The 24,117-nt window shown below is 39.3% G+C and overlaps 1 protein-coding gene across 1 annotated transcript; it reads right to left on the bottom strand.

Moving 5' to 3' along the window:
* Nucleotides 1–1,476: 1,476 nt before the first annotated feature.
* On the bottom strand, nt 1,477–23,268 carry st8sia1 (ST8 alpha-N-acetyl-neuraminide alpha-2,8-sialyltransferase 1). The gene is made up of 5 exons (XM_055054637.1): nt 22,309–23,268; nt 20,229–20,373; nt 14,444–14,550; nt 11,386–11,478; nt 1,477–10,591 (listed from the first exon to the last, which is right to left on the bottom strand). The coding sequence occupies exons 1-5, from the start codon at nt 22,485–22,487 to the stop codon at nt 10,111–10,113; spliced, it is 1,005 nt and encodes a 334-aa protein (XP_054910612.1). The 5' UTR covers nt 22,488–23,268; the 3' UTR covers nt 1,477–10,110.
* Nucleotides 23,269–24,117: the final 849 nt, after the last annotated feature.

The raw sequence follows: 24,117 nt of genomic DNA, 5'->3' as shown, positions 1-24,117 counted from the left end.
TGATTTTCATTGGTCAGGGATGAGTGAGGCAACTCCATTGGTCCGCAGGACATTTAGCTGCAGCCACTTCACCGTTCCTCTTCTGTTCTCTACCTCTGTCCCAAAATGACTCCATTCCCCTGCCAAGCACCAAGAATCTTTTTTATACTGTTCTCATTGTAACAGTATAAAACAAACACAATGTTTGAACTGCAAACATTGTGTTGTTTGCAGTTCAAAGCTAATTTGATTTGCTTTGAACTGTGGCTGATATTTAACAATTAAATCCATATAAGCTTTCTGTAAATCTGAAACCGAGACAACAGAACGGGGAAGTGTGATCTCTCCTTTACACATCCAGCGCATATTTAGCTGGACTCTGTCAGTTGTGCTGACCTGAAGCTGTGACCAGTTTGCAAACTCAAGAAGGGCGCAAAAACAAAAGCACACTTTTCATATCCCAGCTATCAGCGCCTCCTAATTCCCATCCTCAAAAAATATTCTTCAGATAATATTCTTTAAATTACTATTACTTCTATTCCACGTCTTCTTGTCAGGACACTTTGTGTTTCCCCCACAAGCAGTGAATTTCCAAGTTGGCTCAAGCTGTACTGCAGCCTGTAAAGCTCACATCCGTCTGCTCCACTCAGATGCTCCTCATGGGCCATTTCCAAATTACCCATCACCCATTGGAATGCGTCCCTGAGATTTTTTGCGCCCCTCCCCCTCCGCCCTTTGGCTCGGCTGTGCATTGCATTATAGACTGAAAGAGGGAGAAAGTTGGCATGCCATCAAGAAAGAAGCCAGAACCCAGAAAAAGACAAATGCCCTTGGACTTCTCTCTGCCTCTCTCTCTCTCTCTGCTTGTACATATTGAAAGTGAAAACCTTCGGTCGTCATCAGATGATGTCCCAAAGAATTTGTAGTTAGCAGCATGTGTGAACAGGTCTCTTTGCTTAATCATCTGCTTCTGTCATCAAAAAAAGAAGAAAATCATACCCCGTCTCAATTCCCAAAGGGAGCACTAAAGGCAGGTCTATTGCTGCTTCAAAGGCTGCTGCGCCAAACTCTGCCCATCAACGATTTATAGGGATCAACTTTTCATGACCAACACATTTAAGTTCAAATGGATTTTGCTTTACACACTCATCTAGAAAAAAGCTAGATCATTGAAAAGCTCAGACAAACTGACTGGTGGTCTCTGCGTCCTAATTGGCTTTGGGATCCTGCTGCAGGATGATGGGACCTGACATTAGAGGCCTATGGCGAAACATGTTTTCATTTACATATCCTAGAGCCTCTCTTTGAGGTTAACTCCCTCATGCCTTCTTCCCTTGAGCATTGAGAGAGAACAGAGAGCTCAGGCAAGGCCACTGTGTCCACCACCAAAAATAGTTCTGGTGGGTTGGCACACTCTGATAAAGGTCAAATAAACATTAATCCAGTTTTTGTTTTCATTTGGATTATTCTTTTTTTAAGAAATGAAAAACAAATGTGTTCACATAGTTCAGCTTTATTGTGATCAGAAGTTTACTGTACAGCCATTCTGCTCTGTAAATACACCAGCCCAAATGAGTCTTTGAACACAAAAATATCATAACCGGTGAAAAACAAAACAACAAAACAAAAACAAACAATGCAGCTGTCTGAAATCAAATGTCAGATTTACCTCCTATCTAATAAAACCTCTAATGGAAAGCTTATCGACCGCTAAGTCACTTAAATTGGTCAGTTATGCTCAATGATGAAGATTTATTACACAAAATGATTGTGTAATAAATCTTCATCACTGAGCATAATATTCATGTTAGGTTTTTAAAAGAAACCTGGTTGAATGAAAACAGGGAGACACCTGTGATATTTCAGTCACTGGCTCCGAGTTACAATTTTCTTAGCAAAAAATGTAATTATATGTAAAAGACAAAGGATTTTGTGTCATTAACGTGGGATATACATTATAATTGTGCACCAGAAGAAGCCAGACATCAATTAGAATAGACTTATCTATTTTCCCAGAATTTTCTAATCTAATACTTCCATCAAATTGTAAAACTGATTTCATTTCAGTAAAGACTAAAAGCCTTGATTATTTCTAATCTGGATTAGAACTGTTTGTTACTTATTTATCTTCTGCTACTGCAATTTACTGGTTGTCATTTGTTTAATTCTGTTATTATGCAGATCACTTTGAACTGCGTTGCTCCAGAATGTGTCAGCCATGGTAAATAGCATCATGGTAAATGGTATCCGGAACAGCAGCCAGCTTGACGTCAATTTCAGAGACCTTGGCTATATTTAGAGATTCGCTGACAATCATTTTCTAAGGTGTGTCTCTGTCTGTATGTTGGCTGTTCATCATGTGGAGTAAAACAAGTTTTGGAGAGTATCATTTCGTTTTGTTTCCACACCCATCTGTCTTGTGCGTAGTCAGTATGGACGTTGAAATCTCCCTCAATGGGTTTTGACTTTGATTCCCAAATATTTAAGAGTCTGATTTTTCCAGGAAGGGACAAAGAACTCAATTAGAAACGACCTGACAGAGCTAATGTTTAATAAAGCAATGTAATGTTAATGTTTAATAAAGCAGCGACTGATATGCTGATATTTCTTCAGTTGAAGGTTGAACCTGATAAAATATAGATGCCAGGTTTGAAGGCTGACTCGAGCGTTGACCTTCTATTATCATGTTCCTGTTACTGCAGTGGAATGTTACAGCATTTTCCCCTCAGGAGTAATCTCCTATCTGTAATGTATGTTGATTAGGACTGTTTAATTACTGATTTCGACATCCACGTCGATAGACTTCGACGTGGAGCAAACGTAAACAAAACAAAAAAAACCAATATGACTCGGCACATAAAACCCTGTTAACTGTCACCCTCAAAAACACTTACATGTAAGTCAGTGGGTGCATGAAGGCACTGGCGTCGTCATGACAGTTAAGGGGTTAAACAGCCAACACAAGCACACTCTGAACTTGATGCATTCATGCATCTTTGGCAGAAAGGAGACTTTGATAAACAGTTTTTGATTGACTATATGAGTGCATTACAGATCTGTTGTTACGCCAACTTTGGCACAAGGAGCTTACAGAAAACTGCAAAAACTCTGAAAACACTGAGTTCTTTTTAATCGACGCCAAAACCCCATCGGCTTGGAGCCGCCTTTAATTAATCATAAAATGGAAAATCCTAAACTGTAATCTGTGTTTAAATGTGTCATCATTTTAATTTGAATCCGCAAAGCACCTCCATTATGGACAGTGCTCAGGCTTCTATTGCTGACTCCGGGGGATGTGATCTGACCATCCAAAAATGACGTCTTTCAGGAGTTTCCTGACAGGGCACGAATCTCCACATGTCCAAAACTCACTGAGTGCAGTCTTTCATACAAGTGCCAGAGTGTGCTCTCAAATTAAAATAAGTTGCCAGTTCAAATACAAGGCTATGTATTCGGAATAGAGAAAAGTATTTAGAAAATCAGACAAGCTTGAATCTGGATCTGCTGAATCTGTTGTTGTTTTTTTTAGCAACAGAGGTGTGTAAAAAGCTGTTTTGGTGACTTTACAATGGAAATTGACATTCTACAGGATTGTAATATGTAACATGACATAAAGGATGACTTTTACCATATGAACTTTTGTACTTCACGCAAACCAAAGTAATTAAGCCGTACAAAAGATAAAATGAGTTAATTTTCCTTATGTTGTTAATCTATAATCTCAGTACCACGGATAAGACAGTCGTGGACGTTTTTTCATAACTGAAGAGGTTAAGCTCTGAGCAGAAGAGGCCTGAGATAAAGCTGTCCAGCTTCTGCCGACATCTTTAAAAAGATTCATGTCCCATAAAAGCCAAGCGTGCAGACAGGGCTGCGGAAAGCAGAGTGGATTTCCATGAACGCTTACAGTCCTCAGAAGCAGAACAGTGTGTTTGGCTGAGTTACTGCGCAAGATAAAGCAAATCCTCCTCTACAGTAGATGTGTTTCAGTTTGACATTTCTCCTTAAGGATGAGGGGAGCTCTCAGGGGAAAGCAATAACAAAATAAAATTCCTTGTCGACCGGAAAAATCCTAAGCATTTTATCTCTGCTTTCTATGCGGTGCTCTGCTCTCTCACCCCAGGCGGTGCCAGGGACATTGCGCGGAAATGGGAGGGAGACCTTGACACAGAACATTGAGGATGACTGGCAAGAAGCCATTGATGTGGTCAATTCAACCTTTATATGTAATACGCTCAGAGAGACACAGTATAAAATACTACATCGTCTACATATAACACCCTTTATACTGAATAAGATGGATCGCCAACTCTCTCCCTTATGCAATAAATGTGGAAGGGAAGTTGGAACATATTATCATTATTTCTGGCAATGCAAATTAATTAAACGATTCTGGAGTGCAATCTCTAAAGAGCTGAGTGATGTGTTTCATGTAAAGATCAGCTGTGACCCAGGTCTGTTCCTTCTTGGCCTCCCCTCAAAATCAGTCACTCTGGCACAATCACACTTCAAACTTTGTGACAAATTATTGCTTCTGGCTAGAAAATGCATTTTAATCAATTGGATTAAGGATAAACCACCAACTGTCACACAGTGGTATAGAAAATATTTAGGGTTCTCCCCCATGAAAGGATTAGTGCAGTTATTAGGGGTAATGAGAAATATTTCATTGATATGTGGTCTCCTGTGCTTAACTATTTACCTAAAGAGCTGATGCAACTTGTGATGAGAGGTCAGAATCCCATAAAGTGGAAGGTCTCACCAGCACCTATCTAAAGAGCACCATCCGCTTGTCTTATGTATCTTTTCTCTTCTTTCTTTGATTGTCCGGCTAGACATAATTGTGTGGTTGTCAGGGTTTAAATATGTCTGCGAATGTTTGCTGACCACTGTAGGCATGATTCAATGTGAATGTGACATTGTACAGCGGCCTCTTTTTTTTTAAATTTTTGTATTTTATTTTATTCTTATTTTGTTTTATTTTTTTATTTTTATTTTATTTATTTATTTAATTTTTTTGGGGGGGAGGGGGGAGGTGTTTTTGTTTCTCTTCCTTATCATATACTTATGTAATATGATAGACAACACAGTGTACAATGTTATATTTCCTATGTTTGTGAAACACAAAACTAATAAAAATGTTTAAACAAAAAAAAAGAAAACAAATATTTTTTTTGGTAGATTTTTTTTCTTTTTATTTTATTCTGGTGTTGAAGTTTTACATGGCTATGGTTGATTATTTATTATTAAATTTTTTGGGCAGTAAACAGTCAAGCTCAAACAAAACCTGTAGTTTTGTTTTTACATGCTCAAGCTGAGTTGCTGACAAAATAGGTGAAAGTCAAAGTGGTATGAAGGGGAAAAAAAAATCTTTGAAAAGTGGATCTCCTTCCTCATTTTACTTCATTGTAGGTGAAGACAAAGAAGAAGAAAAAAAGAGCATTTACATGTGAAATAATTAAAAAAAATGTCATTGAGATGTCATGAGTGGAAGCTGAATCCCACAAAACGACTCATCGCACTTGGGCTTTACTGCATCTGACATGATCAGACAAATTTGTTTCAACACAATTTATCATAGCACAGAAACTAAAATTGTAAGGTTATGTATGCTAAATTACAATAAACCTGATTTTACAATTTATTGAAAGAGTAAGCCATTATTAAGCCACATGGTGAACAATTTGCCAGTCTACATCTTGTTAAGAAATGGACAAAATTGAAAAACTGGAAATAAAAATGATTCTAAGAAGAAAAAAAAGCTATAGGGATAGCGCGATAATGATGTTTGGCTAGTGATGTCTCAATCAGCCTCAACATAACGGCGTCAATACAAGTTGATGTACGTAGTTTGCGACCCTAAAATTGAAACTTGTACTGTGATGTTTGCTTTAATGTTTTCTTCTCCCAAACTCCTGTGACAATATCTAAACAGACTAAACTAAATTTGTATTACTGTCTAATCATCTCATAAAAAAATATTTTTTTTCTTGTCATAATATTACAAATCTCTTGTGTGGGGTTTTTGTTTAAAGCCACTGCATCAAACTAATGTATGCAGGTATGAGTATTTTGTCTTGTGTGAATGTAATTCTGTTCATCCGTCCTCTGTGCACACATTAATCTGTCGAGTGACAGGGAGGAACTGCAGTAGGCAACAGGCTGGTGTTACTAAAATGTCTTTTAATGTAAGTAAGCAGGTTAGATGACTTGTGAAAAATATTCTTACGTAAAACAAACCCTCCACCCCCAAAAAAACCCCCTCACTTGTGGGGACATTCACATCAGCCAGGCGCAATGTCTAATTTTCAAGAAGTCAGCATCCTTGATCAGCGTCAGTCAGTAACAGTGAGATTAAATATTCCTTTGAGACCGATAAAGAACATTACAATTTAGAATCCTTGCCTAAAACATCCCCGTCGTCGTACACTGTATTCAATGTTATCAGACTCAGCTGAAACGCCTTGATTTGCTTCAAACAATGCAAATCTCGAGACTGAATACACAAAGTCTTAAGGAAAGCCTCTAGGTAGCAGAACAATTAAGCAGTAAGATTATATTACACACTTTACAGTAAAAACAGGCAATTTTGCCGTCGGAAAACCCCACCTGCTGGTGATGCACTGGAATGCAGTTAAAACAAGAAATACTTAATCCAAGACTTGCCAACTAGCTACATATGAAAACGTCCAAAAACTTCTCTGTAAAATTGCATTAGTTCTAAAAAGAACTGTATGCTAATGTGAGATGGTTGTTCGCAACAGCCGTGTTATTATTTAACAGTCAGCCAGCACAGCAACTAATAAATAAATCATCTCTAAAGCTTCAAATATTTGCCAAAATGAGCCGTTTTTAAGCATTTCTTCACAACTCGGCACGCAGCAACTAAATTCCAGTAATAATGTACTGCCACTGTTTCTTTAAATAGTTGAACATGTGTTGTTCATACGGGTTTTTTAGCACATCAAAATGAAATAAAACCCCCCCAAACCATCTAGTTTGATCACCGTTTCAAATAATTCAAAAATCACAGATTTTGCTATGTGAATTGCAAAGCTCACGGTGTAGCGAGAGAAGCATACCTGTGATTTATTTCGACTGAAGCTCAACTAATTGTCAGACCTAAAACTGATTTGCCCTTTTTTCACAAGACCAAAATTTACGTCACATTTTTTCCACTTCACGTTTCCACAAAAAGATGAAGCAGGCAGGCAGGTGTGTTCACTTGTTCTGGCTGACTTTTACCGACAGCTTGGAGTGAAGAAAGAAAAAAAGAAAGGATGAAAATTGATGGCCGAAAAGCGCCTAGCCATTAAAAAGTCATCATGCTTAGTACTTACAATTAAACTGTCACAGATCATTCGTTCACAATACTGGGCAGAAGACAACAAATAAAGATGCAGATTAAAAAAAAAACAAAACAACAGTCAAACAATCATAGAAGTTGAATGGGCTGCAGTAAAAACTGCAGGATTTTTCAGTTTGCTTCTTTGTTTTGGAATAATTCACATTAAAGTTAAATTTACATAGCAAATGAGGCTTGCAACCTCAAACAAAAGAAAGTCAAACACACATGCTCGACATTAGTTACACACTGTCCTTTTTAAAGAAATAGTCTTTCATTAAAAAAAGAAGTCCACTTTTCTTCTCATTATTGTGAGTCTGAGATCATTGGTCATGCTAACTTGGCATTTCAGGCTGACAAGCAAGGCAGTACAGAAAACAGAACGTAAATCTATCAGTGCAATTAGTCAGAGGAACATTCACTAAAACAAAAAAAAAAAAGAAAAAAGATAAATACATAAAAGGAAAACCACATGATGCACTCTGATGGTACTCTGCAAGGAAATTTTTTCAGGGTAAATATAATTTTTGGTGTCAAAAACGTCTATATTTTAAAGGCTAAAAAACACCAAAAAGAAAAAGAAAAAGAAAAAGAAAGAAATAATGTGACTTATTAGTATTACAGCTATATCCTGTTTTACACAATCACAGCAGAATTTTGCTTACAGAAAGAATTTCTCTGTTGTGAAAAACGCTAGCCAGAAGCAGGGAGGAATTTAAATCTACCTGAATGATTGCAGATTTTGAGTTATAAAAAATAGCACTTTTTTTCTCATCAGCAGTTATTTGCCATTGTGGCAACTTACTGGTTGAATGAGTTTGCCACAGAGCGCTTTTAAATCCTGAGCTAGGGTGCCAGTGAGTTGGTTCTCCAAGCTAATTCTTAGACAACATTTCTCCTGACTTTCCTTTTGTCCATGGAAACACTGACCAAAAATATGCTGCCAATAAATTTGCCTTTGAGTTTTATAATTTAGTTCTCTTTCTGGGCGGCCATTTTCCAATGTCTCAAACTCCAGGATTAGCAATATCACTTTTTGGCAACTTTTAGTTTGGACACAAATGAGCATGAAAAAGAAAACATTTCAAATATGACGATCAACTCCCCGTAATGTAGAGAGCGGCATGTTTGTTAAAGTCATTGATTTCTCTTTACAAAGCCACAAACATCTTATGATAACCGATTTTCACGACAACACTGAAAACTGAAAAAGTGAGCATCACCAACTGGATCGCGTCAGTCACATTAGTGAGAAGGTCTCAGGGAATTCTCCTCTTATTCATCTAAAAGGCACTGGACCTTATTCAGCTTTACAGATGGAGCACATAAGAACATAAAGCACTAAACTTACGAAGATGTTTGGTACCTCCAAACGTGGACTATGGTTTACATCCTGTATTCCCCATGCAGGATGTGAACCATATCCTGCATGGGGAATGCAGAGTTCTCAATCGTTGCGCCATCACCGGTATGGCACAAAAGCATATACAAGAGTACATTTTTAAGAAAAAAAAAACCCCGAAATAGAACAAAACAACAAAAAAAAGACACCGTCAAATAAATAAATAACGCAGGTTTTGCGTGTATACAAAAAATATGTCGGTTTGATTTGATTTTGAAGGCAAAATGAAACCACAATATCAATAACCAAGTGCGAAAGATTCACTATTTATTCAACAAGGTTTCCTACGTCGAATGAAAAAAAGCAACACTGACTGAAAGCCCACTTTGTGCCATTGAGTCCTCTTCATTCGTCGGTGCCTTCTTTATATCAGTGTCTCCTCATTTCAGAGCACTAGCAGCACAAGGACTGGGCGGGAGAGTATGAAAGAGTCCACTGTTCCCTTGGTTTGGCACTTGACAAGTACAGTCCTGCTACCATGGGGCCGACTTCCAGGAAGGCTCTCTACAGAAGTGGATTAGATTAAACTAAGGAGCCTGCTTTTGCTGAGTTGCACTAAAAAACGGTAATCACCGTTAAATCACCGAGTGAAAGCTGAGGTACCCATGTGTTTTGGCAGGAAAGTATCGCCCCCACCCCCTTGATGTACGACAAACACAATTCACATTAAAACCTAAAGAAAAGTAATAATAATAATAACAATGATAATAAAAACATCACGTTTGGCAAACAAAGACATGATACACAACAGCAGGTTTTCCCTTTTAGATTGAAGGTTTAAAATGCAACATGGCTTAACACTCTAAGGGAGTCAGTTCTGACATTGTAAAACGGCTCGTTTTGGAATCAATCAGTTTGAGAAAAACACTGAGATTACACCCTGAAAAAATAACAACCTTTTTTTACCCCTTGCTCAATTAAATTCCACTTCTTTTCAAGCCACTAGCAACCGCAACGCCATTATCGCTCCAATGTTTGTTGTGTTTCAGCAGCCTTTTCAGTGCGTGCTATTATTCCCTTTGGCCCTTCGGTCCCTCTGTCTCCTTACATCAGAAACTCAGATGGGGGTTGGTCCAGCTGTGTCAGTCAAGAGGAAAATCCATCCCCCTTTTCTCTTTCGCAGTTGAGGTTTCCCGTGGAAACACACAAACATGCACACACACTGTTCCACAGATGAGGGCAGGTGCATGACAAGTTTTGGGACTGTATGGAAACGTCGTGTGTGTCAGGGAGTAGACATTTTTATCATGAATAGGAATAAAATTGGAGAAAACCAGGTAAAGAAAGCACATTTAGTTGCTATATGGCCCTTTATTCTCACAAGTGTCTGATATTTTGCAATCCAACCCTCTCCTCCTGCTCACCATAACATAGTGAATCTGCTCTAACTCCCATCATTCTGAGGCTGACAGCTTCCCACCTTAATTCGCAGCGTGCCGCTTTTGTGGAGGTGCCACAGCTGGACGAACTCCTCCGGCATGGCGTGGAACCACTTACCGGGCAGGATGTTGTCATAGTAATGGTGGCTGATGGGCTGCCCGTCCAGCCCGATGGAGAATGGCCAAAAGCCGTAAACTGTCACCTCGTCGCACATCCCCAGGGCCAGGCTGACCAGGAAGAGGCCCGTGGAGAGACGCTTGGCATGAACGCCGCGCGCTTTCCAGAATTTGCCTACGTTGCGCAGGAAGTCGGGGTTGGCGAAGAGCATGGTGAGGTTGGAGGGGGAGTCCGTGATGGCATAGTACGCCCGGAGCGACGGGTCGGTGCCGGGCCTCATGGAGAACGCTGGCATGTAGATGAAGCTGGAGCCGTATGCCTTCGAATAGTCCAAGAAAGCTTTTCTGGACCAGAGAAGACCTTGGAATCTGAAGAAGAACAGTGAGAATTGCTCTAAATACATCAGTGCAGTAAGTCAGATTAACAGCGTGGAGTAAGTGAAGCGATGCGCAGTTAAACATAAAATAGTTTTATGTGGACTAAGAACAAAATTTGATCCTGTGTTTTTATTTAATTAAGCCTTCAAACTATTAAAAGCTTAAACTAGTCACCATTTAATAAAAAAATGTTTTTTATAGTGGCTGGCCTACAACTACTAATTCAAGAGCTCATGAAAAGAAAACCTAGACTATATATCTACTGTACTGCAGGTCTGATCATGATGCCAGTTCATCTGCGTGAGCTAAAGCGCAAGCAGGCCACTGTAGAAAATCCCAGCAAGTTTTCTTTCCTCTGAATCACTCAAAAAAATGAACAGCAACAAATTGTATATTTTGGAGTGTCCTAGACAAAGTCTACACTTAAAATGAGATTAAGACACCGAGGCGTAACCTTAAACATGCATGAAAGCCCTGTGGATAAATCAACTTCAACAGTGGACTTATACTTCAGTTGGTGGTTTGGGATTTTAAAAAAAATCATAATTACATACTTTCATTATTATGTTAAACAAATTAACTTCTCATGATTGGCTCCTGTTGACACGCTATGTCCACTAGCTTCTATAATATAACCTCTTGCAGCTTTAATTTTCCATCTGCCTCTGAGCGAACCTCGAGATCTCCTTTCATAATATAAACACATCGGTTCATTTGTGAACACAAGCATCACTAATAACCTTCAGTACATTTCCACAGTCAGACTGACGAGCAAACCGCTTTACCTTTTCTCAATGATGCTTGGGTTGGCGGTGACCAGATGGGTTTTGTTTCCCACATCCTCCAAATATTCCTTCGTAAGTGGTGGAAGGTTGCACCTAGAAGAGAACAAGCCCAATAATGAGAATTATTTTAATGCAATCCAACATAAAGACACAGATTTAGTCATATAAGTAAGGAAACTAAATGTTAATATGGGCGTCAGTTTGTAAACACGTTTATATTTATATACATATCCAAAGCTTCTTTCTACAAAAACAAAAAGCAATTTTTTAGAAATGTCTCCTTCCACAATCAGTGAAAATTGACCCAAAATGTTACAGTAACTTTGCCAGGCTTGTGTGTGGTGATGCAACATGTTCATAAAAATATGAATATAGGCCTGTTGTATGCTATTGTTTACATCCGGAAATCTCTCAGGAGCTCGACACTGGAGGGCAAAAAGAAAATTATTTTATTTTCCATCCATAGCCACGCTGCCATGGCAGAACATTTCCGTTAATTAAAGATGGAGATGTTGGTATCATTAATTTTGTGTACCGCAGCACAGCAAAGGGAAAGTAGTGCAGAAATACAATTGAATAACATCTAAAAACCACTCGTTTTCTTTTTTCCTCTCTCTCTGTGTCATCTACACGATACACAGATCAGTAGCTATAGCAACAGTCCCACTTATAGAGCGAAAAACACAATAATTTGCAACACAGAGAACAGAAAGAGCGTCGAGTCTATTACAGCACTGTGTTTTCAGGCTGTACGTTTATTTTGCATTTATTAATAAGTAATTTATTATTAATAGGTCCAAACACAGCAGTGCTTGGTTAGCTGATTTAAACACCTCCTCTACTGATGATGATGTGTCAGTGTGTTTGTGAGAGTCGGCCTTTTTTTTTTTTTTTTTACTTTTTTTTTTAATAAAAAAGAATTCAGAGAAACAATAAACTCAAACTGCGGAGGTGGCAGCTGGTAGTGGCACTTCCATTGTCAACTGCCACAGATCATTAATATTGAATACATATTGAAAACATATTGAAAACCTTGGACCTTGTTATTCAGTTGTCATAGTGATAATTAAAAGCAAGGCATTGCGTCCCTTTCTCTTCTATGCCACATGCAGATTTAGGAGTTAGGGTGCTACGTTGACATCTTGGCAGTCAACACCTGGAAGTTACGGTTGCCCTCCAGCAGGGTGCAACATACGAAAGGGTTCAATGACCTTTCACACATGGGCGCCCGTTTCAACATGTCTATGGAGCTGTTTCTCAAAAATCTGCCCGGTGCAGTTTATGGTTGATGCAGCTTGTGTGTGAAATTATAGTAGTGACCTTATTGGTTTCATGATAATTCTCTATATTTAATTAGTGAATTAAAACCCCTCCCTAGGTTAAGGGGACTGATTGCTGGGTGATACCTATTAAGGCATTGATTAATTCCCAAAACATTTTGATCAAATATCTCAAAAGAGCCCTGAAATTGCAGGGCTACCACTAAGTCCAGGGTACAGTGTGGCTCAGAAAGAAACTGAGTTACATGACGCAAACTTGCGTCCTGTAATTTACAGTATAGCACTGCTGACTTCACACTTGTTGCTCCAGGAAGTTGCAAAACAGAAATGTGCATGTACTGCTCAGCTGTGAAAGTTAGACACAGCTGGCAGTGAGTGAAAGGTTGAGTGCGTTTTGCAAATGCCACACCCTATTCAAGCTTTGAAGGAGACGTGTGCTCTACTAGCTACTGGGGATTTTTCTTTGTTCCTTTGCATCTCTCCATCCATACCGGGCATTCAAATGTGTGTCTTGTGCAAAATTGTAGTGACATTTTTGACCAAAAATCAAACCCAGATGATTGAGAATACTGCAGGTCTCACACGGACCAAACGAGGCTGCATAGATTCACGACACGCAGGACAACAGATTTCAAATGTCTGATTTAGTTTCATTATCCATGAACAATAAATAAAAGGATAAAATTCAAACAAGCATCACAGTAAAGTGTTATAATGCAGGGTGCCTGGTCTGACTGCCAACCCACCCTTTCTCTGACATGTCTTTCAGACAACTGGAAACTATATGGGAGTCACAAACGATCCAACTATTTTATCGTCACTTCGAAACAAACTGGTAACCTGCTGTCATTACAGCTGTAGCATGGGAGGAGTTTCTGCTCCAGGAAGAGAGTGAAAAAATAACTATCAACACTAGCGACTTGCAAAACACCTTAAATAGCTTCTTTTTTTGAACAATGCAGACAATAAAGTTATGGACTTGGATCAGCTTACTGAGGGTTTAAGTGATGCCGGTGCTTTAAATTGACCTTCTGCGTAATTCAGGATTTTTACTTGTTTATAGTTTTATTTGTGTCTTGACTCATAAAGCCACAGTTAATAACAGACCAAGATAACCGAAATAGAAAATTAAGTTAATAAATTATGACTTATTTTGTCGTGGGAACTAAAGCCATCAAAACAACCTGGGAAAAACCACACTTCTTGTTAAGTTATAATTTTGCTGAGACTATTTAGCTCAAGTTGACTTCAATTTTACTGCCAGTCATGCAGAATCGAGAAATCACTTAAACGGAACCTGACTTACAAGATAAATATCTGAAAAAGCAACACCTTATGGCGCCGTGCAGAGAAAGTCAAGATTAGACGAGAAACAAACTTGAAGAAACTTTTAGAAAAAGTTGATGGAGAAGGCAAAAATTTAAACAGCATCCTAAAACTTCCCAAAAAAACAAAACATTTCAACACTTTCTTCAGGTGGTTTTTGGATTTTCCAGAAAAAATAAGTGTTATTGTGCAAAAGGGGAGAAGTAAACACATTTCAAAAAGGGATTTGTGTACCTAGATGTTAGACTGTCATATTTCTTGTTCTCCCTTAACATTAGTTTGATTTTAAGTATGAACAAACTAAGAACAACTACACAGGGTAAGGGGGCGCTGTACAGTTTCAATAAATATCCCCAGATCCCAAACCTACAGCTCTCGTTCCCTTTTGTTGTTATTCTTATGTGCTCTTAGCCCAGTGAATCTGTTCCGCTCTAGTCGTCTCATCATCTCACCGCAGGATGAAGTCAGCCTGGTCAATGTCCTGTCCGCACTTGCTGTGCCTAAGGATACCGCCGTTGCCCACCACAGCACACTTCTTCAGGGGCTTCAGAGGAGCAGTCTGGAGGTGAACAAGAAACGGTTTTGTTAGCAGGCAACGTGTTGATTTGATTCACAAAACAAGCATTCATTTTCTCTAAGCAGCAGCCTGACATTGAGGTCATTATACATTTGAGCATGTGCTAAAACTCGTGCTAAAATTCCCTCAAAAGCCCCGGACTCCTGAAAGACAAATCACAGAAGAGGTATGAAGGGGAGAGATTTCCGAAAACGAGCTGGGGGCATGCAACCCATGAACCCGACGCTGTCTCTGATCTAACCTCCGGGAACAAACTAGAACAAAGTCCATATTATGTGTGGACTTTGATCTAATTATCGCCTGATCTAATTATCAGGCGCCGACGAGAGGCACCATGTCTCTAAATTAATCTACCATTGTAAAAAAGTTAGTAAATGTACCCTCTAAAGGCCCTTTTCTTAAATATGTTAAATGTTCCACTAGTCTAGTAATATAACCAGACCTCTGCTGGCTTTGAGAATAACAAAAAAGCAGATCCAAAACATCTCTGGAGAAAATAAGAATTAGACGCTCTCCTAAATGACCTTAAAATGACATAAAAAAAAAATTGAAACAGGCAAAAGAAACAAGCAAAAACATAAAATGCAGTCTGCACCACTTTTCCAAGTATATACTGTTCATTTACCTAAAGGCTTCAATCAGACACAGAAAAGGAAGAGGGAGAGACAAGTGTTTTAGATCTTACACTTCGAGGGCATGGCGGGGAAAAAGACATCTCCATCACGAGCTCCTAAACCCGCTCTGAATTTTCTTTATCAGGGATCGTTATCAGCTTCTAAGGGGAAGCGACAAACCAGCTGCAAACACACAGCTTCTAAATCTTTTCAACACAAAGGAGTCTTCTATCTCTGTATATATAAGGTTTCAGGCGCATTTCCCGTATCTCTGTGTCACAAACTTCGACCGTTAACCTTCGGGTGTTTCCCTGTCAGGCCAGCTTTCAGAGTGGCTGGTATCTTCTTCCTGCAGATATCTCTCACAAAGCACACGCTCCAGAAGTATTGTATAAAATCTCACATTCTTTAAATATAATGATTAGTATTTATATTGGTAATTCCATCAATCACGTAACCACAAAGCAACTGACATCATAAAGGTGAGCTGTTGGAGAAATGTCTTCAACCACTTCATTGGGAAAGAATCATATTATTTTAAACTTGTGACTTTTACACCAGCAAAACTGTGGAAAATGATATACATACATACATACATACATACATACATACATACATACATACATACATACATACATACATACATACATACATACATACATACATACATACATACATACATACATCATACATACATACATACATACATACATACATACATACATACATACATACATACATACATACATACATACATACATACATACATACATACATACATACATACATACATATATATATATAACATACTGGATGCAGGAAAGGCCATGCTTCTGCAGCTTTGACTGTAAATTCAAGGTAAGGATGATGACACATGGCGACATTAACTGTCCTTCCTCTCTCAGTGAACTTGCAAGAGAAATCACGCACAGGATGTATGTGGGTCTCTTTGAAACCATTTTGAAGGAAGTGGATCGACGCCTTTGCTGGTGACTTTCATTTGCATCCATGCAGACGAAATATTCACAATGCAGGTCACCGATAAGATTCAAGCCTCTCACAACTGGAAAGTTGAAGCATGCTGATAAGGTTCTAATGTTCACAATCACATCAATGAGTACGACAGAAGAAAAGATCATAGGATTCTGCTCTGCAGCGAGATAAGCCTCATGTACATAAGCGCTGTTTGAACCATCTTACTAACCTGTAATTACATGCCAAGATGCTTTAAGGCACATTCCCGAGCAGATTCAGTAGCAGCTGCCAGCGCTATGCAGCATGGCTGTTTGTCTGTGTTCATACCCACAATCACAGCAGTGGTAGTTTACTGTATTTAAAAAAAAAGAGTGTGGGACTCAGAGCATCATCTGCCTCACATAACTACCAGTTCTCTTCCCTCTGAAAAACACACTGCAGGTCGTAGAGGTTCACACAGGACATGCAGTACAAGGGCTAAAAATAGAGCTGGCGTAACCTCTATTTGGGAGAGTCACTGGAGTTGAAACCAAAGAAAGATGATTACCTTTCATTAAGCACGTACACACTTTCGAGATTGCATATGCTAAATATGGAATGACTGTTTCTTTAAATCATAGAGGCATGGTGTCTCATACAGAGTTTTTATACCTAATCTCTGAGAATTTATATTTAATCCTTTTTTTTTTACAAATCTGTCAATAATCATGTGCCTGGTGAATTTAAACTCCACTCTCCAAATAAATAAATTTATTTCTTTCTGCAACAGGCCGGGTTGTTTAGATAGCTTTTTCATTCTAGCAATAAAGGTTACGGTGATGGCACATGATTCTGGAATTTGTTCATGTTATCTCCGTCTGATATGAAAAACTAATTAGATCAATTATGGCATAAAAAAAATAAACTGAAGAATTATTTGAAGGGGCAAATGTGAATGCTTTTTGTATAAGGTATAAGACCCTTGTAGAAATGAAAGACAATTCTTTTTACCAAGATGATAACGCTCAAACCAGTCCCTAAGAAACCACTCTTTAAGGAAAAAGGAATGAAATAATTTTAGAGAAGCAATTTAAGCTGCAAATTCATCGTAATGATGCTCTGGACAAATTGTAAATAAAGAGAAGCGTATTCAGAGTCAGTAAGAAAAATATTAAAAATTGACAGCTGAAGTCAAAATTATATCATAAATTCTAAAATCTGTTTTAAAATGTTACTCCATAAACTTTTGGAGTAAGGTTAAACATTGTGTGACTGTAGTCACATAACGGAGGTACAGATGAGTGTGAAGTAAAAACTGGTGTGAACTGACAGGGAGGGGATTTGGTTGTGGGTAGATTAGCTAGTGAAACCAAAAACAACTAAACCAACATGGTTTCATTTCTTATGCACGGAAAAAAGTAAGATTTTCATTTTAGACTGTCAATACTGAGTGAGTGAGTTTTGCATATATAATGCTCTACATTGCATTAAACCCTTTAGCCAAATGTATGGATTTAATAAATGTCTTGTGTGTGATTTTATGTTCTGGTTTGTGGCTCATTTTTGCGTCCTGCCTGAAATATCTAAAACCCGGGTAGAGAGACGTGTTTTTGAAGCAATGGTTGTTTCTGTCTCAACAGTGTGTTAGAGGTTCCAAGTCCACAGCATTAACAAACATGGAGATGGCTAAAAGATCATTTCTTTCAGCTCTGAAAAGACAAGAGTAGCATGGTGTGGGCTTGTTGAATATTTCAGTGTTTCCCAACCCTGGTCCTCAAGGCACACTGACCTGCATGTTGGAGATGTTTCCCTGATTGCAATTCAGAAAAAGCCTGTTAATCAGCCATGTCAGCCGAAGAAGGAAAATGCCTAAAACACGCAGGGCAGTTTGCCTTGAGACCCCGGGTTGAAAAACATTTAAATATTCCACGGCACATAAAGTGAATATCGGAAGTTTATACTCTTATGTCAAGATGCCATTTTTTTCCATGATTTAAATTCAAGAACAAGATACTGCTTCACAAGATTTTCCCCCCATGAAAAACATGAAACATATTTTGGGTTACAGATAACTCCGATGTAATTCCCAAAAACATGAACTCATGAGAAAAGGAGCAAGGGGCAGGAGAGGGGGCAGTAGGGCAACTACAAACTGTTGAGGTTTTTTTTTATTGTTTTTTTGTAATTACCCTACAACCAATGGGACAAGAGACAGGCAGGAAAATATGTCTTATTATATATATAGTTATATATATATATATATATATATATATATATATATATATATATATATATATATATATAATATGTCTTATGGTTTTATGGTTTGTGAAACCTAACAAACCATAAAACCAAGAAAGCAGGAAATGGGAAGCAGGACGCAGGGCAACAAAACAATGACTAAAATACAGAGACAAAAGAGCAAGAAGGAAGTCAGAATCAGAAACAAAATGTGTGAAAATGAACTACATAACAATAAACAAGCGATTTGCTTGGAAAGAAAATACTAAACATAAACAAGCTGCAGTAGCTTGATTGCATTCAATCACATCCATATTGTGAACGAATTTAATATTGGGTTCTAGCATTCATTTTTGTTGTTGTACACTCCTGCCATCAATTACAAATGATCTAATTAACCAGTTTTTGCATTCTGATAGGTATTTTTTCATCCAGTAAATGATGTCATTGTTGTATATTGTATCCTGCTTTCGTAACAACCTCATTTCAGAACATTAGCAAAGACAACTGCCCCTTTTTACCCATTGAGTCACTTCCATCAACTTCATCTTCAGTAGCCGCTGGCATTCTCTGTAGAACTTTAAAAACAAAACTTGTACCAAGATAATAACCAGGAGCATTTAATTAGCAGAATAATCTCTGCTGATCATTTCTGCACTCAGAGTTTTCATCTCTGAGTGCAGAAATGAAGACATTCTGGTAAGGCACTGCTTACTCTGATTTAGACATTTTGAGATATTATTTTTATAAAAAAAAAAAAAAAGCGATAAGAATGATTCAAACAAAGTCCAGCAGTGAAATAAAGAGTGTTTTGTCACTATTTGGTCACAGTAATTGCATTTAACTCTACTTTCAAATGTATCAATATTTGCTGATGTACCTTGATTGAACAGTGGGGAATAAAGGTTCGATAACTTTATTGAAAAAGTTATTTGTAGCAACTGTTACTACTGTTGTGAGTAGCAACAGGCTCCTCACAATATGGACCGTTTTAGGGGTATTAGTTGGAATTTATTGTGACAATATTCAATCAAAGATCTTATCATGATAAGAAATGTATCATGATAATTGCAAAAAATTCCCACCCCTACTCTACGCTGACTCAGACAGACCAGGTCACTTTCTCACTGCTTTCACATTTTGTATGTATTCACCCGCAGCTTCCAATGTTTGCATGACTGGACAGGCACTGCTAACGACTTCAAATTAGGGTCAGATATTCATCATGGTCCTCAACCGGTACAATGAGTGCAGCTATGCATCTGGAGTGCCTCAACTGTGTCTCAGACCCAGTTCAGCATCCTGTGGCTAAAAGGAAAACCATAAACATTTGTGGTACTTCCTCGTCATCAGTTTATTACCCACAGATGCATCTGCACACTCTGACCCACATAGCTGTGAATGCAGGGTGAAAACTACTCAGATGGCAAAAATAATTAATTAATTACAAAATTAAGAGATTTGTCAAATTCTTAATGTTGATTTTCGATCCCTAAAAAGTTTTTAGGGTGACACCTCGGGTGCTCGTCTACCCGCTGCCCCCCGCGGCTTCATATTGACTCTCTCTCACGCAAAGAGAATGTGCGAGTAATCCTCTTCCCCTCAAGAGGATGACTGTCCTCCAAGGGGAGGAAGGGAGCAAGGGAGGGGTGAGTATCCCTGAGAAAACATATCATCCTCACATGGCAGCAAGTGTGTGGAGAAACTACCTCAAAATGTATCTACTCCAAGTTACTAATGTGTCCATCAGGACAAATGGTGGGAAAAGAAATATTTTACATGTGACCTAAACATGCAACCCTGGGAAAAAAAAAAAAAAAATGAGTGCACCGCATGTAAATGCTGGCTTACCTGCACAAAAACCGAATACGTCTTGTTGTTGACAGTGTGCGAGTAGTAATACTCTCCATCGTACCACAGGACCTTGCCAATGGGAGCGTTCTCCTTCGTCACTGCAAACATCCACCTCGGATTGCAACATTCTGTCAGCAGATTCCTGTGCAGGAAAGAAGGGAGGGTCAGTCTGGCCTCTAGAGACCTCTGGATACTCTGATTTAAACTGTGCCACAAGCAGCCGCATCAATGAGTTATGGTTGCAAGCGAAACAGCCAGTTGTCTTCTAATCGTCGCTGAAAGGACTGTTGATGAGGTGGAAACATGATGATACGGCATGTCTGATTGGTTAAAATGCACATCTCCAATACTAACACCACTGGCCTGCCATGATGGAGGTCAACATAAAAAAGTACATTTAGGATTAGGATGTCTTGCAAGACCAGGAAATAATAAAAATGTATGATTTAATATTTAGTTGACTGATGCTCTGAATGCTGTAGGCATGTTCTTTTCATATTCTTCTCATTACACTTAGCTGCAACATTACTTAAATTGTTAATGCGACTCTTCCTGAATTTAAAATATGTAATGACCTTCCCTCTTCTTTTCCCCGCTCTAAAACTCCCTCCCCCCCAAAAAGTCATGATGTGTCGCTTTTCGACTTCTATATACCAGCAGACATACCGATTATCTATTTAAAGCTCCATCCACACAGAGGCCCAGTGCAGGGTGAACATCCTCATTTATTGGCTGGCCTTTGTTCAGTTTTGATTCTGTGAACTGACTGGCTTCAATAAGATAGATTAAAGGTTGAAATTTAAAAAGTACAGGTCAGAAGTTTTAAAACATCCCCAGTCGTTCCAGTTTTTTATTTTATTTTAATTGACATTCAAGTCCGATGTAGCGTGAAATGTTACAAAGGTAAGTGCTGAACTTCCAAGGGTTAAAACAAACAAAAGAAAAAAGGTTGAGTTGTCCCAAACTGAACAATAATGTACATTTCAGAAATACATAAAAAGGTGGATAAAGCTTTAAAAGCAGATGATGATCATTCTCTAAAGATTCAATCCAGAGTCCAGAGTTGTTTCCTATGCCATCACATGGACCACAGGCTGACAGGAAGTGAGCTGTCTGACACAAAAAAAGGCAGGAAACAAACTTCTAACTGCGACCAGCTTCTTAGACAGATCACAGACGGACGGCTTCAATTAAAGCTTCACAGTGGTCGTAGTAAACAAATCATAGTTTCAACATTAAAGAGAGGACTTGAGCAGCTGCCATGACAGTTGCAGCAAGTGAGAGGCATTCTGAACCAAAAAGATGGCTTCCACATTCTAGCATGTGCTTGGTTTGTCAAGGGTTCATCCAGCAAGGCAACAATCAAACGGTCCATTTGATTGTTGCCAGAACTAGATAGGAAGGAATCAGAAGATAAGATGAAAACATGAAGTGGTCAGCGCGATCTTTGGATTTGAACCGCATGGAGCTGGTCTGGGGTGAACTGGATGGTAATGTGAAAGCAGAGAAACCCGCAAGTGCCACACATTTATAGGAACTTCTGCCACTAATAAGGGATTTCACTTTCAGAAGACTATTTGAGCTCTGTTGCAGAAAAGAAAGAAAGAAAGAAAGAAAGAAAGAAAGAAAGAAAGAAAGAAAGAAAGAAAGAAAGAAAGAAAGAAAGAAAGAAAGAAAGAAAGAAAGAAAGAAAGAAAGAAAGAAAGAAAGCACAAGTGTGTTCAGCTGTTTTATCTAACAAAGGCGGACACTTTGACTGATTAAAAGATGCAAAGAAATGTTGGTCCAAAACGTAATTCCACAAGTTATTCATTCAGAGATGATTTCATTTCAAAGTGACGTAAATACACAAAAAAAAGGTTCAATTGATTACTGAGAATGGTAAAAATAATTTTGCCATTCACACACACAATATATATATGTAGCCTCTATATATATATATATATATATATATATATATATATATATATATATATATATATATAGTCTATTTCAGTCTTCCTTTCCAAATGTACTTTAGGATAAATAAGCTCTAACGTATTTGAGAGCAAAGGAGAAATGTGAGCCTGGAACCGACCTGTACAGATCGATACCCGTCTGGTTCTTCTTCCACGCGTCTCCCAGTCTCAGCACCTCCTCCACGATCTCTTTGTCGCTGGGAAGTCTGTACGCAGGGAAAACGTAGAACCAGCCGAGCACCAGCACGCACAGAGCGGCCCACACCGACAGCTTAACCCGGCAGCATCGCACCAACATCTTCCCCCTCCGTCTTGGGTCAAAGCAGCGGCAGCAGCAGCAGGAGCGGCGGCGGCGGGAAGAGCGGCGCGTCAGAAACCTTTTGAAAATCAGCGCTGCTCCCCGCGCACCATCCCGACAGGAGCGTGAAGCCGGTGGACAAGCTGCGCGGTCACCCGCGTCGGTCTGGAAGTCCGGCTTTGAATGAGACGGGCTCTGGTTTAAAGGAGAGGCAGATGAGTGTGTCCGCGCGGTGGCTCACGCTCAGCTGCGGGGCTGTGGCGCAGTGTGCGGGGGTTTGTGGGGATCCGGCGCGCTGCTGGACGTGCATCACCACCATCATCTCAGCCACGGTTATTGTGAGGACTCAGACGTGCCCCCCCCTCATCAAGCCCGAGGTTTCTGAAGCATCCCGTTGTGTCCTTGTCGCTCCCCCCTCCTCGACCTTGAGTGCCAAAAAATGCCACCCTTCTGACGGGATCCGGGGTTTTTCCTTGAGGCCCCGGCTGCAGCCTGACATGAAGAGAAGTGTGCGGCCCAGATGAATCCTCCTCCTCTCTAAAGGAGAGCAACCCCCTTCCGATGAGACTTAGTACTTCTTGTAGGGATGGAGGCGCGTAAAGCCGGACGAAGTTGGGGAGGTGGCGAGAAGAATGCGGCTTTCAAAGTAAAAGCATGCGCTCCGACGCCGCGTATTTCAGTCACCACGCTGCTCCCAAAACGAGGCTGTTGCCGGATTCGCGTTCCGGGCGAGAACCATTGAGAACCAACAAGAATCCAGATAAAAAGCCAGTCTTTTAGAAATTGTGGACTACTTTTTGTTTGCTTTCCTTTTTTGTTTCGTTTTTGTTTCCTCCGATTTATGCAAAGCACTTTAAATTGCCATGTTGCTGAAAATGTGCTCTGTAAATATAAGTGCCTTTCCCAGCAGCATTCTTGGTAGTTTGCATTTTTCCATGGGCTCGGAAACAAGTCACATCCATTAGAGTTTATCTTTAGTTCTTGAGATAAAAATCATCCAATTACTGGACCAGCAGAGCCACTGCAGTTACAAATGGCCCCCATGTCTGGTTCACTGCTGGGTTTCTGACCCCTGTGATCATTAGCTTTTAGTTAGTGATTAAAGTTAGTTCAGAAAGCTCAACTTTCATCATCTGACTCAGCCATGCAGAGTGATACGCTTGTTCCTCTGCATGCATTCGGTGAGGAGTTTTTAAAGTGGTCCATCTGGATATTTTTTTAATTGAGTGGCTAGTTTGAGGCCTCAGTGAGGAGAAGGTTGCAAAACGCAGCACCGTTTCATAGCTGCAGCGCATCGACCACTGGATTGAGTTCTTGAGATAAAAGAAATACATTCTCCACAGGGAAACAGTAACTAAAAATATGTTCTCAAAGTAAATGGCAACACCAAAGCTGACATGATGGGAGATCTTCTGCTCTAGCTTGAGCATGAGGGTTGCAAGTTAAGCAGCATTTTGATTTGACTCATGTTTGACTTTGGTTTTATGTTTGACTTTCCTTAAATTTCCTAAGACGCAAAGTCAAATTTCTTTTAAGTTATTTTTGATGGACACGGCGCTTTCATAACTGAAGGCAGCAGTTACTTGATTGTTATAAGATGTCTGGAAAAACACACAATATCACCTTGAGT

The sequence above is a fragment of the Poeciliopsis prolifica genome, unplaced genomic scaffold (assembly GCF_027474105.1).
Source record: "Poeciliopsis prolifica strain line A6 unplaced genomic scaffold, Auburn_PproV2 SCAFFOLD040, whole genome shotgun sequence".
NCBI classification, from domain to species: Eukaryota; Metazoa; Chordata; class Actinopteri; order Cyprinodontiformes; family Poeciliidae; genus Poeciliopsis; species Poeciliopsis prolifica.
This window is presented reverse-complemented; position numbering and strand designations above follow the sequence as displayed.